The sequence below is a fragment of the Cylas formicarius genome, unplaced genomic scaffold (genome assembly GCF_029955315.1).
Source record: "Cylas formicarius isolate icCylForm1 unplaced genomic scaffold, icCylForm1.1 PGA_scaffold_3__17_contigs__length_32017465, whole genome shotgun sequence".
NCBI classification, from domain to species: Eukaryota; Metazoa; Arthropoda; class Insecta; order Coleoptera; family Brentidae; genus Cylas; species Cylas formicarius.
In genome coordinates, this window is record NW_026844326.1 from 14,120,055 (window position 1) to 14,133,613 (window position 13,559).

Genomic DNA, 13,559 nt, shown 5'->3' on the forward strand with positions numbered 1-13,559 from the left:
TTAATGTAACTTTTTTTGAATTCATATTTAAAACTTCAGTATAAATTTTCTCCCGAAGGTAGAAGCGGCAGGTGGAAAATCCGACCCAATTAAATCCAAATGCAAGAAAAATATTTAATGTGGGGACTTTAAGAAAAGTCGATGTATATGTTACTGGATTTTTTATTGTTTTTTGGAGTACTAAATTAAATTAGTAAACAAATGAATATTGTTTAGATGGTTATACATAAGCAATGAACTATTCATAACCCAAATATTGCACACTGGTCAAGACCAATTCTTTTCTATTTTCATGTAGTAATCCTTCCAATCAGCCTTCCTATAATATAAAATATAAAACTAACCTAAAATCGAGAGCGCATATTGTTAATATGTATAACTTTTTTTACATACAATATCATTACATCAATCTTAACCTGAGTCAGTCAACAATTTATTTAAAAAAAATCAACTGTTAATAAAAAAAAACACACAACCATCAAACCCATACTAAACTAGCTGGTAAAATATGCTTATTAATAAATAAAAACCTTTCACCCAGTATTAACTATGAAACTTATTTTGTTAGATGACAGACAAAACATTCACTTTGTAACAAAATACCTTGTCTTTTATTATGAAACTGCATTGTTGTATATGCAAAATTTTCAGCAATTTGGAAAATTTGCACACAGTATTTCTTCAGAGTGGAAGAAGTTTTCAATTTTCAAGATACATTTTTCTAATAATTTTAGTTATACATAAATTTTATTTCCAAAGTGTCTGCTGTTATGGCAAATTGATAACAAAAAGTAAGATTTCCGTTGAACCGACTAAAAAAAAATATTTTTTGCAGTCTGTCAAAGTCAAAATCAACTTTTCCAATAGTTTTGAACTAAAAATACCTGCAGAATGGTTGCGGGACAGGAGAGGAATTTATAAAAATTAAAAGGGAAATGCTCTGCTGGCCAAGGTTTAATTTTTAAATAAACCTTTTCAAATCTTCACTTCACATTTATGGAAGCGCAAAACGTATTTTACTTTCAAAATATCATTTCAGTCAGACAAAATTTGGGCAAATATGGGAATATCAATTTTTCAAATTGCTGGCAATTCTGATGTAGGTTAAGTTGTTGAAGAGAAATTTTATACAGCACAACACTTTTCTTTCTAAATAATATGCTTTGGAATAATAGGAACAGGGTGACTGCAATAATCCCAGTTTTTCCCATTTGTTACCAATATAAATAAATACTGGTAGCGTTGGAATTTCAAGTTTCAAAAAAAGTGATAACAACGTAACCCACCCTAACGACTGACAAATTTTTAACATAACATTCTGATGGTAAATTACTAATTTAGATCCGTCGCGAAAATGTAGCCTTGCTGTTGCAAAACAAACAAGCGTTTTTCCACAGCGTCTTTATCTAAAAAAAAAGCAGGACATATAACATTTAATTTTAACAGGTGGCAAAAAATTTGTGCCTCTATTTTGAAGTGAGTTTATCCGGAAAAAGTGAAAGTACTTTAGTTTAAGTAGAACAATTATGCGAAGTTTTTAATTTTATAGAACAAATAAAACTTACATTTGTTTAACAAAATCCTGTCTTGAGGATTGTGAACTTGCTGAGAAAGGCTATGCAAGAGTATCTGCGCCGTCTGATATCTCTGAAAGCATTCTTCAGGGTTACCAAATAGTTCATCTAGAGCTGCTGTCTGGCACTAAAAATTAATTGTAGTCCTCTATAATGCGAGTCAAAGAAAGGGCTGTTTTTAATTTTAACTCTCTGGGTTATTAATGTTATAAAATATATTTTTTGGAGTAATTTTGACAGTGCAAAACTATATGAATCTTTGAATTATATTTGTAAAAAGCCAAATGTTGCTCAAACCCTTTCTGTATCAGCACTCACCATTTGAATTGCATGATTATAAATAATTTTGTCTGCTGTAATATCGGTGGTACCAATTTTATTAAGCAAACCGCTGCTATTAAGTTGTTTGCACTCCATCAACGTTGTTTTGAATTTTGTATTTAACGTTGAAACGACTGTGAAAAAATAAATTTAGAGTAGCAAAAATTCAGGCAGACATCTATATTATTGTTAAGGTAAACATACTTGATACCTACCATTCTTAACGGCTGTACTGGGTCTTAACTGACCCGATTTCAGCTGCTTCGTTGCAAGCGCCAGCCCAGAACTCAAAAGCTGCAGAGCCCGCACTAATAATACCAATTGCTCTGTTCTCCTGTCCAGTTCTGAAGCAGGCAAATTTGACTGGGGACTACCTCTAGTGCTTACATTTACCAAAGCACTAATAGGGGCCGCTCTCTGTGCTGCTAATTCTATGATACAGTTGCTAAGCGCTAACACAAAATTGATTTTGGCTAGGGTCTCATTATGCTCTTTCTGTGGAGGAAGCATCACGGCTGTTAGCTTTTTTGCATTTTCCACGAGAAGGAATAAAAAGAACAGCGGAAAAGTTTTTTGTTTAAAAAGCTGCCTTAAAACTTTGACAACATATTTTTTATATGTATTTTGATATTTATTATAGAAAGGTTTATACATTATACATTAAGGTAGTAACCACTAAAGGAAATAAAAAAAACTGTAAAAAGTAGGGAGTTTTTTCATGTCATTAACAAATATGATGAAGTATGTATATGTTAATGGGTTACCTCTAAAAGCGTTTCCTCAGGAAGTTCGGGCGACGTATAAGATATGGGTTGCGGCGCTTCGTTGCTGGTGGAAGATTCATTACTAAATAATCTATGGTAATTGCCCATTTCTGATATCTCGGGCAAAGTCACAGCTCTAGTGCAAAATGGTATGATTGGAGTCTTTCCTAAGTTATTGTTATCAGATAAATTGGGGCTGCTGAGAATGGGGACCCGTGCTAAAGGACCACTCAAAACGGGAGGAGAAGTGCCTGAAAAACAGCGATAACCGACAAAAATATCAAGAGTCCACTCGACCCTTACCGGATCTACGCAAGGGCGAATTTAACGGCATGTTTTTAGCGCTGGTGGGAGATACAGTCCAAATGTTTGGTGGCGGGGGAGTTTCACATAGACTACCTGATGTGGATCGTCTTCTTCCTGGTGGAGTGCCAATCACAAATTGTACCTACAAGCCCACCAATGTAGTAAAGATCTTGGTGAATATGAATATAGCCAATCTTCCATAAATTATTAACATAATGATGAAGCAATACGCAAATTACTACTAAATAATATATAGAATGCTTACTGAAGGAGGAGACATTGAAGCAATGTCGATGTCAGTGCTCATTGGCCTATCTGGTGGCCTCCTCATGCTAATGGGTTGCGAACGAGGTACACTACTACTTGAAATCTATGTAAATAGTAACTACTTAATAACACACATATTGTAGAGACTAAACTTAGTTAATTAAAATATTTGAGAAGTTAAAAAGGAAAAAATATTTAAATTAAACTTATAGTTTTTGGCAAGATCTCACCTCCACAGGCGAAGATGGGGGTTCTTTCTTACTGCTCTGATTATACATTCTCTGATAAGCCTCTTTCTGTGTTGGGACTGGAATTGGTTCTGATATGGGTAAGAAGTTCGGCCTTGTTGGACTATTCAATGCAGGATCAGAACTTGGAGGGGATGATTTAACAGGCAACTTCAAACTAGAATTTCCATAAAACAAAAAATACTAATGCTTTCATTAATTTAGCTCATCAGCCGCTCACCCAGGTTTGTCTTTCTCAAGGCTGCTGTCCACAGATTGATCTGACTGAATTTGAATGTTCTGCGGAACTATAACATAATCATCTTCAGGACTTGAACTGAGAGCATTTCTTGTAGATCGGGGAGATTCTACAAGCGAAAAGCATTATGGCAGAAGGACTTGTTAATCTGACTTGGTCCGGGCTCATGTTAAATGCATCCACCAAGAGGTTAGTTTGCAGTTAGATCTTATTGATTGATTAGGAAAGCATAGATACATTGAAAAATGAGTTATAAAATAAGCTCATTATTTTTGAGCTTCTTTTGGAAATCTAATCTCACTAATAAAATAAATGCCTTGAGGCACTTGCAGCGCTTTCTAATTCTAAAAGCAAAAATGAAACCACCAAATTTGGCAACGTTACCTGGTTGAGAAACGGGTGCTGCCTGCACCCTGGTGGGAGTCGAAGGCTTCACCACTTTATTTACAGGCGAAGATCCATAGATAGGCATTGGTAATTCTTCAAGAAAAATTTTAAGTGCAAAGTTATAGTAATAACATCGTCTTTTACCTCCTTGCAAAGGACTTTGAGTGGATGGAGATTCCACCCTCTGAAGAAACTTGTGACTGAAAAAAACATCAAAGTTCATTCTATCTTTAGCATTTCTTTTTAACAAGCCCATCAATAAGTCATGGAGTTCTGGACTTGTGCTTGGTGGAATTCTGAAAATATAAATCTTGTCACAGCCACCTGAGGTAATACTTCCCCACTTACTTAGGAGCCAAATTTGCATTCTTCTCATAATACATTTTCAATTGCTGGGGTGAACTGGCTTGGAATGGTGCCTTTCCAGTTAAACATTGAAATACTATGGTTCCTAGACTCCAAAGGTCCGCTTTTGCATCATATTGCAAAGACATTATTACTTCTGGAGCCTAGATAATTATTTCAATAAAATGCAACTCTACCATCTCAATTGAAAAAAATTTACCATGTACATAGGGCTTCCACACAACGTAGCCGCCATTACACCATCTTGCAAGAACCTTGCAAAGCCGAAATCAGCTAGATGAATGAACCAAAAATATAAAACAAATAACAAAAATTTGTGTGCTCGCTCACCGATTTTCAACTTTATTTCAGAAGGCTGTGGATGTAATTTTCCACCACTATGTGAAAGCAGGATATTTTGGGGTTTTAAATCTCTGTGCACTATTCCTTTGGTATGTAAAGCCTTCATTGCACCAGCCAATTGGTTTAGAAACAACCGAATGGTGTCTTCACTAAGGCTTCCTTTTGCTAAAATTATTTAATTTTGAGTTAAGTCTGAAAAATGGATTTTGGAAGAAGCAATTTACTGCTTAACAATTACCTGCTAAATAATCAGCTAGGTCTCCGCCATTGCAATACTGAAATGAAATAAAATCAAAATACATTTTGGTACCTCAAGTTTAATATTCAAACATTTGCAGTTTTCCCAAAAAATGGGTAAACACACAAATATTAAGCCAGTTAATTCAACAAGTTACCTCCATAACCAGAAAGACATTATTTGTTGTTTCCTTACAGTCAAGTAGAGCCACAACATGTTCATGGTGGAGTAGAGTTAACTCCTGAAATCAGAGTAAACAATTACGGAATTATACTCTTTTTATACCAAATGCTAAATAAAAAGAAAATGTACCTTTAGAATTTTAATCTCCTTTCCTAAAAGATTCTGTGATTTGGCTAAATTCTTCTTGGCAATACTTTTGATAGCCACTACATGACCCGCATCCTAAAGAGATAAAATATTGTGGTTAAAGGCATTGAAAGTAATGCATTCTTAGTGATACAAAATTAGGGCATACTATCATGAAAACTACCTTTTTAGATCTTCCCTTAAATACCACTGCAAATGCTCCATGACCCAAAATATCTTTTGTTGTGTATTCATATTCTCCTATGGTGTCCATTTTGCAGGTTCAAATACAAAACACCAATTTGGCCTTATTTAAAACACACTGTTGTCCTAAAAATTGTGGAGAACAAACAGTTTACTTTTGGATCTACATCTTGACATTAGATTTAAATCAATTTTCGCTATTCAGCAATATTCACTAGATACATTTCTACACGTGCTGTGCCGTCGATCAAAAACTGTTCATAACAAAAATTCGCAAACGAAATTCTATTATCAGCAAAATGCCAAACAAATAAACTTCTGCCTAATTTTACACAAATATCGATTCTCTTTCTCTCTTCTGCCAAGATGTATGGAATGACGTACTGACAGGATTGCAGGAATCTACACAGCAGTAGTTAAATTGCAAAACCCGATCTGTGTGTTCATCAGTCCATAAACTTAGTTCTTTGTTCTTAGTCGTTGCTGCTACCAATCCCAAACCAACCAAAATTAAAACTAAAAAACAAACGGATTTTTTTTTTAGCCATGAAAAATATTTTAATTACAGGAGTTCCAGGTATTTATGCAAAATGACATTATTTTCTAACAAACTGGGTTACTTTATTCTTTATAGGAATAGGGAAAACCACAGTTATCAAACATATTGTAGAAAAGTTAATTACTGTAGAGGGTGCAAATATTCATGGGTTTTTTACTGAAGAAATCAGAAACGATCAGAAACAAAGAATGGGTTTTGATATTGTTATGATAAAAGAGAATAGACGAATTCAATTAGCTGATAAAAGGAAAAGAGAATTATTTCATACCACATATATAATAATTCAGATTATTTTAGGGGTGTACTGCCTCAAGAGGGTACAAAATATTTGGGGCAATATATTGTGTATGTTAAAAATTTTGAACAAATGGTTCTGCCATTGTTACACTCAGTTTCTGTAAGTTTTTAAAGACAAAGTGTAGGAGAGGAACTAAGCATAGGTATTATGTTTTAGAATGCAATTTTAGTAATAGATGAAATAGGAAAAATGGAACTGTTTAGTTCTCAATTTGAACAGGCAGTAAAAAGTCTAGTACATAGAAAAGATATTTTTGTCATTGCCACTGTTCCTGTTAAAGGCCCTCCCATTATAAGTCATCTAAAGGAAGATCAGAATTGCCAAGTATTTTGGGTATCTATATTAACCTATTTTTGCTTAAGGTTTACTCTACCTTTTGTGATGATAATTATTTTTAGGTGAATGAAAAAACAAGGGACACATTACCAGATAAACTGATTAATATTGTTAAGCAGATTAATAATCCAAATAAATTACCTAAATAACTTATAATTTGTATATTACTTCAATTTTTGTACTCACAATTTTAAAGATTCTACAAAAAGTTTTATGATTGGCCTAATAAATATTACATGTAGATTAGTCTTAAACTTATTTCTCAGGAACAACTTCTCTAATCCAGTTAAAGTAAGCTTCATTTCCATTAGTTATGGGAACTGAAACAACTTCACATACTTTGTATGGATGGTTGGCTTTAACGAAAGCGGTCAAACTATCAACCTTTGAAGTTCTAGTTTTTATCATGAGTAGCAGCTCTGAATCTTCATGAATCTTATTTTCCCATTGGTACACTGAGGTCACTTGGGGAATAATGTTAACACACGCGGCCAGTTGTTCCTTGACGAGACCGTGGGCCAACTTCTTAGCAACGTCTTCGTTGGGCGTTGTAACGTAAACTGCTGAAAATTGAGTTATAGTTTGAGAAGTTTGATTCTTCTGGCACACATCTGCAGACATTGTCGCTGTTGCTAGTCGCCGGGAAACACTGAAAAATAATTATGTTAGCAGCTTTGCGTATTTTCCTATGGATTGTAAATCCACTTGCAAAAATTAGAAAAAAATTAAATAACAACCAGACAATATAAATAACAATACAAACCTCACCTGGATAATATGGTTGTTATTAATACATACGAAAACAGAGACATTTCCGCACGCAACCAGTAATACCTCGAAGCTTGCTACTGCCTTTGAGCAGAGAAGCCTTTTGCAAGGAACCAAATTTAAAAGGCGATGTATTGTGTGTTGACAAAAAAATCTGCGATCGTGTAAAAAATTGCAATGTGCAAGAAATATACTTATAAGTATCTAGGTACTAAATAATGAGGTGTAAAAAATTGCATTTTGAAACATACGAAAGTATCTATGTAATGAATAAAGTGTATATATGACAAAGATATTAGAATGTAACTAAGATTATAAAGGCAATAATAACTTTAGTAATATAAAAGCCTCGAAAACTTTGCTGGAACTTGTTAATTTATAAAACTAGTAAACATTAAATTTAGCAAACCCTAATAGCTAAAATTTGTTTAGATTGGAGCAATCTTAATGTTATGGGTCAGAACTTTCACATTCTAGTACTAGCGGTTTCCCTAACAATTGACATAAATAAAATGGAACTAATTTTAAGGTGTATGGTAAATAAATAATTTTTGACAAGCTTTTACAGCGTTTAGTCGTTAGTTAGTAATTAAAACCAGGCTAGTAAATGTGGAACAGTATGATACAAACGTCCCAAACCGTGTACATATTTAATTTTAATTTTATTTTGTAATTAATACAACCAAGTTATAATTGGTGTTCAAAATATTTGCTAAATTATATGTGAAAATGTCATCTCAAATAAGGTAGATATGTGCTAGATAACAGTAATAATATTTTGATATTTTAGCGAAAGTCCTTATTCGTCATTAAAAAATAATAGCCAGTTACCACAGCGTAAAGAAGGAACAAAGAACGACGAAGATCAAGCGAAGTCTGACAAAAGTTTCAAAGAAGAGATAAAAGAAACCGTGTTTTTCAAACCTTCGGTAAAGCGTGTAAAATATTCGAAAAGAAATTCAAAGACCGCTAATTTTGAAGGTATATGATTGCTGAATAATATTCAAAATTTAGTGTTACTTTAATTACCACTGCCCTGTGTTTTTCAGACAAAAACCAATGTGATGGAACCGTCAATAGTCTTCTTTATACCACGGCTGCATACATCGTGAAGAACGAATGTAGACTGAAGCAATTCTACAGCAGAAAGTTTAACGCTGCGTGGGATATGATCAATTCCGAGAAATATTCGGGAAACATTTTAGAGCAGTGTTACGAAACCGTTAGGGATTTGAATAAAAAGCAAAAGCTCCTTCGATGCATTGAAAATGATGACATAACGGAAGAGTCCATGGCCGATATCATGTACTTCGACGAGGAGGTGTTTTTGAGGGAGAAACATATGTTTGAGGTTGTCAACAGGAATCCCGCCAAAAATGTCGCAGAGTCATTTCACATTTTGTAGTTTTCAATTTAATTTAGAACCAGATGGAGTTATATCTAGTAAACAATAAACTAAAACGCTACGCTAGTTATGCTTGTTGCCGGGTTTGATAAACTCCACTTTAGTCACGAGTTTTTTAGACACAAACGAATCGAGTGCTTAATAAATAAGTGACTGAAAAAAATAATCAACGTGCCGGCATACTCTTTCTATGACCATTAGTTTTTTTCTACATTTTTGCAAAACACAAAACTGACAAACAAAAAAAAAAGGAAAATATCGCCATAAACGTCCGAAGTGGCTTTCGAGTAGTGAAGGTTTTTTTTAGTTATTTATTTTAGCGAAAATGCCAAAGAGATGCTTTTTTTAATGTAATTGAAAATGACGATAAATTATTGGCTTACCGCGGTTTTTATCATTTAAATGAACTAAAATGGTCTCACATTCGCTTGTCGTTAAGTACAAGGCAGAACTGATAATTGCCTATCAAGTTTGAATGCAAAATGTAGAAATAGTATATTAGGCAACAAGTGCGGTAGACGGCATATGACTTACGAGTTTTTAATAAACGAGTGAGGTAAAAAGTTTACCGAACGTGTTGTATACTATACTTTTTCTACGACCGTTAGTTTTTGGGTACATTTTCGCAAAACACGAATACATTCACTGACATGACGGTCAGAATTGACAAACGTCAAAATTCAAAGTGTGGGAAATATCTCCGAAAACATCCAATTGCTCCCAAACCCGTGCGGTAAAATCCCGGAAATGTCCGAAGTGGCTCGGATTCGTGGGAAACGAAACTGACGTGGTAAAGCGACGCTTGCCGCACACTAGATCGGTGCGTAATTAGGTATTTTACAGACGGGTGTACAAAAACTTTTTTAAAATTTAGCCTTATTTCTATTTCATTTTCACTCTCAAAACTGATTTTTCGATTAATTTAATGCATTGAGATAGATAGCAATTTGATAGATTAGTTTATCTTAACTTTAAATCCAAAAGTAATCCTTTACTTTCTTTCTTTAAACTAACTCGCATTTGATACGTAAAAAGATCTTGTAGTAAATAAAAAAACAATTGAAATATAAAATATAATAAAAATATAAAATATAAAAAATCTGATGATTCGTCAAGGCAGCAAAGGAAAATCAAGGCTCTGATTTTCTAAGAACTTTAGATGTGAGGTTTCGACATCCACACGATCTGTCAAATACTAATTGTTAAGATATCAGTTTTCATTTTTCAATTCAGCAAATTTCAACTTTATGGGTCCATATTTACGTCATCACTTGTCTTGCATTTTTTAACAAATGGTACAAAAATATACTGAAACAAAATTATGAGTTCGCTAGTCGTATCGAAAATATTAAAATAGCGATTTTCGCGATAATCGTGAAACGAATTCAACCTATTTTCATACGATGTGTCATAGAGAATTAAACCCACAAATTGTTAAAGCTTTCGGTATGTTAATTAACACAAAAAAATATTTTAAATATTTCTAGAGAACTAGAAAACGACAATAATTGTACCCCAACGCGGAAGCTCCACTATCTCCTGATAACATTTTTCTGATGCGATTTCTCTATTAGACACGCAAAATCAACCCCCTCGTTTCGCCGACCAGCCGCATCTCCTGGTCGCCTGATAAAAATCTAAGGGTGTTTCACCAGAGGGTTGGTTTGAAGGGATGGCCCCGACCCTCGCCCCGCCTAGACACGTTCCTTGCCACTCAGACACTCTATCGGTTAGGGGTAAGACTTGATATTGACCGCGAACGAGAAAGTTTTAAATACGCCAACATTTTATTTCCAATAATAAACTAATCAGGCACATGTTACAAAAGCAATGTGTATTGTATATTTCGTTCCTAACTAATTCAACATTTCAAGGTATATCAATAAAAATAATTCTGTTGGAAAATTTCAATAAACTCTGCGAACGCATTCTAATCAATTTAACAGAAATTTACAAGTGTTGTTTATGTACAGTTTCCTAAAAATAAGTTTTCGAATAAATCGTTGAAATTATTTTTCTGTCGGACAAATTCAAGGAATGCGTCGAAAAAAATATTAATTTTCCACGAAATTGTGGTCGTAAAATCAATACGAAGAAAGTATTTTTAGTAAACGCAGAATGAATCTATGAACTCAGCAATTTACGTAAATCTCTTAATAAAGAAGCAAATGTTACTTAGCTGTAACGTTTAATTTTTAATCCATGGTGTATACTTTGTGTATACTGCTAAAACAACGCATGATCTCAGAAATATTAAAATTAAAAAGTGTTGAAAGAAAATCTGAGCAAAGTGTGTGCATATTGGAGACCCGTTATAAATATTATCTATCCCCCCATAACTTTTTAATTTTTAGAAAAAAAATGAAATACACAAGTTGTAGCGTTTAATGAGTAAAGTGCGCCAAAAGGTATAGGAAATTCATATATTTTTTAAAATTAGAAGCCCTGTATATTATTTCTTAAAAAGAAAAGCCGTTTTAGACTTGAGAATATTCTTATTGTTGAAAATTCTTGATTAATAGTAATGTTTTCACTCGACAAAAAATTCGAAATATTGTCGTATCTAAAAAGTGGTAAAAATGCAATATGGAGAAAAAATAAATTCTTATAAGAAATATTACTTTTAAAAACTATTAAAAAACCCATTGAATTCTTTAGAAAACTTAAAAAAATAAATTTCATCCTTTGAAACTTAGCAGCATTTGTCTAAGGAAAATAACACTCAGCGATTAGCATTTTTTTCTTATAAATAGAAAAAAAATACCCTACTGCTCTGGGAAAATATTGAGAAGCTAAACATTCTGGCCGTGTCGATCCTTAAAGGTTTGGTGTGGATTAAAAATAACCAAATTATCCGACTATTTAAGAATTTTAAGGAAAGCTATACGAAATATTTTAGAAATCAAGCAAAGTTCGAGGTAAGTTAAAAATGGCTATCAAACGGAGGACATTTCCAGCATTTAGCGCAATATTCCTAATCAATAAATTATGTATATATTTTGTATTATCTCATAAATTTTTTATCTAACATATTGTCTTGCCCTATTTGCAATTTTGTCCTATTTTATACACAACAATAATATTTCGAATTTTTTCTTAATTGAAAACATCATCCTTTTATATATTTTTGAAAAATAACAATCAAGATATGCCAGAACTGTCATAATCAAACAAGAAACGTGGCGTTGGCGTGACGCCATGATAATGCATGGCCAACTAAGTGACGATTTTATTTTTAGCTAATTCTGGTCTTCATGTAAATAACTCTAACTTTTTATCTAGTTTCGAAATCAGCGTAAAAGGACCTTTCTTTTTATGCAGTAATATACAGGTAGGTATTCCAATTTACAAAATATAACTTTTTGGTAAATAAATAAATAAATAAATAATGTTATATTTACGTCAACAAAGTTGGTACGAATTTTTGTAAACTGACCAAAGCTGTGCACGAATCGATTAAAAATGTGCAAACTCTTGTTTTCTTAAGCACTCTAATTTTTAATTAAATAATTTTCTCTATCAAAAATGATGTAAACCTAATATGTGGATGGAATTAAAGCACACCGTTGGTAAAAAGTTTTGTGTTTATCTTTAAGGTAGTTTCACCGTTTAAATAATTAGTTAAAAACAAAATATAATTTGATAAAAACATTGATTGAAAAAAATGCCTTGGTATTGTATAAAACTCTTGCCCAATATGGAAATTGCAATATTATATTTTATAATAATAACGTATTACAAGTTCCTGAGAAAAATAATCCTTTTGTTCTGCCCTTCCTTCAAAAAGTGAGTGAGAGGATTTTTTTGTAGCAAATCAGCATAGTATGTTTTCTAACCAAAAATAAAAGACGTCCTCTAGAATAAACCTAGCGATGACATATTTACGAAAATCGAAACTAAAGCGATTTCTTCAAACGTTGAAATTAATAACTGTTGATGGTGTCAACGTGCCGATGGGCGGGTTCAATATCGAGAGGGAGATGAAAAGCGTTATTGCAAAACCGATTCTGTTAGGATAGCAAACGTTATTTTTAAGGCGTAGAAAAATTTGTGGTTTATAAATGACCAGGCAGTGAAAGATGATTGACTCGATAGTTCTCATTTTATTTGTGAAAAACAAAAAAAAAACAGATTTTTTATCATTAAATTGCTAGAAGATTAACAATATAACTATGAAAACTAACTTTCTTTTGATAGTACAACCTGAATTCTGAAAATTGCTATATTTAAACGTTACTTTTAATAGAGACGACAGGTAAAATGTGCAAAATTAACATATTGTTTTATAACCAATAATAAAAATCACAAGTACAATTTTCATTAAAAAAATACAATTGATAACGTTTTCCACGGCAAGCTATCTAATCAATCTGTTTACAATAAACTTTAAGTAACCGATTATATATCAGAAAAGCTCAACGCTTGAAGCAAGAAAAGAAATCTATAAAGGCTGATCTCCACGCTGTCAGAGCTTTTTGACCTATCGCTTTCGCCTATTGTGAATTTGAATGGTGTCGTTTCATGTGCCTTTCGGTACGGTCGATGTGTCATCTTAGAGCGCCAACATACTGACCAAAAGCGGGCAGTACCCGTGACGCGCCGCTTAAAGGTAACATAATAGAAGATTTA

The 13,559-nt window shown here is 33.1% G+C and overlaps 4 protein-coding genes across 6 annotated transcripts; 2 read left to right on the forward strand and 2 right to left on the reverse strand.

The window, feature by feature from the left end:
- Positions 1–142: 142 nt before the first annotated feature.
- On the reverse strand, positions 143–5,926 carry LOC132699058 (serine/threonine-protein kinase ULK2). Of its 2 annotated transcripts, none has more exons than XM_060665519.1 (18): positions 5,545–5,926; positions 5,364–5,456; positions 5,209–5,292; positions 5,052–5,088; positions 4,802–4,978; positions 4,671–4,744; positions 4,454–4,614; positions 4,250–4,401; positions 4,103–4,198; positions 3,701–3,767; positions 3,463–3,637; positions 3,231–3,335; positions 2,963–3,107; positions 2,660–2,910; positions 2,111–2,390; positions 1,893–2,029; positions 1,566–1,701; positions 143–1,406 (listed from the first exon to the last, which is right to left on the reverse strand). In XM_060665519.1, exons 1-18 carry the CDS (start codon positions 5,632–5,634, stop codon positions 1,333–1,335), a joined length of 2,334 nt encoding a protein of 777 aa, XP_060521502.1. In that variant the 5' UTR covers positions 5,635–5,926; the 3' UTR covers positions 143–1,332. The 2 variants fall into 2 exon arrangements, with proteins under 2 accessions (XP_060521502.1, XP_060521501.1); XM_060665518.1 differs by having other exon boundaries at positions 145–1,406; positions 3,701–3,827; positions 5,545–5,925.
- A 64-nt stretch (positions 5,927–5,990) lies between these two features.
- Positions 5,991–6,958, forward strand: LOC132699061 (cancer-related nucleoside-triphosphatase homolog). Its single transcript, XM_060665523.1, has 5 exons — positions 5,991–6,141; positions 6,199–6,368; positions 6,419–6,520; positions 6,578–6,754; positions 6,820–6,958. The coding sequence occupies exons 1-5, from the start codon at positions 6,111–6,113 to the stop codon at positions 6,904–6,906; spliced, it is 567 nt and encodes a 188-aa protein (XP_060521506.1). The 5' UTR covers positions 5,991–6,110; the 3' UTR covers positions 6,907–6,958.
- LOC132699062 (protein CutA homolog) lies at positions 6,904–7,674 on the reverse strand. The gene is made up of 2 exons (XM_060665524.1): positions 7,526–7,674; positions 6,904–7,406 (listed from the first exon to the last, which is right to left on the reverse strand). Exons 1-2 carry the CDS (start codon positions 7,567–7,569, stop codon positions 7,013–7,015), a joined length of 438 nt encoding a protein of 145 aa, XP_060521507.1. The 5' UTR covers positions 7,570–7,674; the 3' UTR covers positions 6,904–7,012.
- A 217-nt stretch (positions 7,675–7,891) lies between these two features.
- LOC132699060 (uncharacterized) lies at positions 7,892–10,637 on the forward strand. 2 transcript variants are annotated; one of them, XR_009618468.1, is made up of 4 exons: positions 7,892–8,167; positions 8,316–8,506; positions 8,575–9,750; positions 10,505–10,637. XR_009618468.1 is itself a non-coding variant. In XM_060665522.1 (3 exons), exons 1-3 carry the CDS (start codon positions 8,133–8,135, stop codon positions 8,928–8,930), a joined length of 582 nt encoding a protein of 193 aa, XP_060521505.1. In that variant the 5' UTR covers positions 7,892–8,132; the 3' UTR covers positions 8,931–9,823. The 2 variants fall into 2 exon arrangements, 1 of the variants encoding a protein (XP_060521505.1); XM_060665522.1 differs by lacking the exon at positions 10,505–10,637 and having other exon boundaries at positions 8,575–9,823.
- Positions 10,638–13,559: the final 2,922 nt, after the last annotated feature.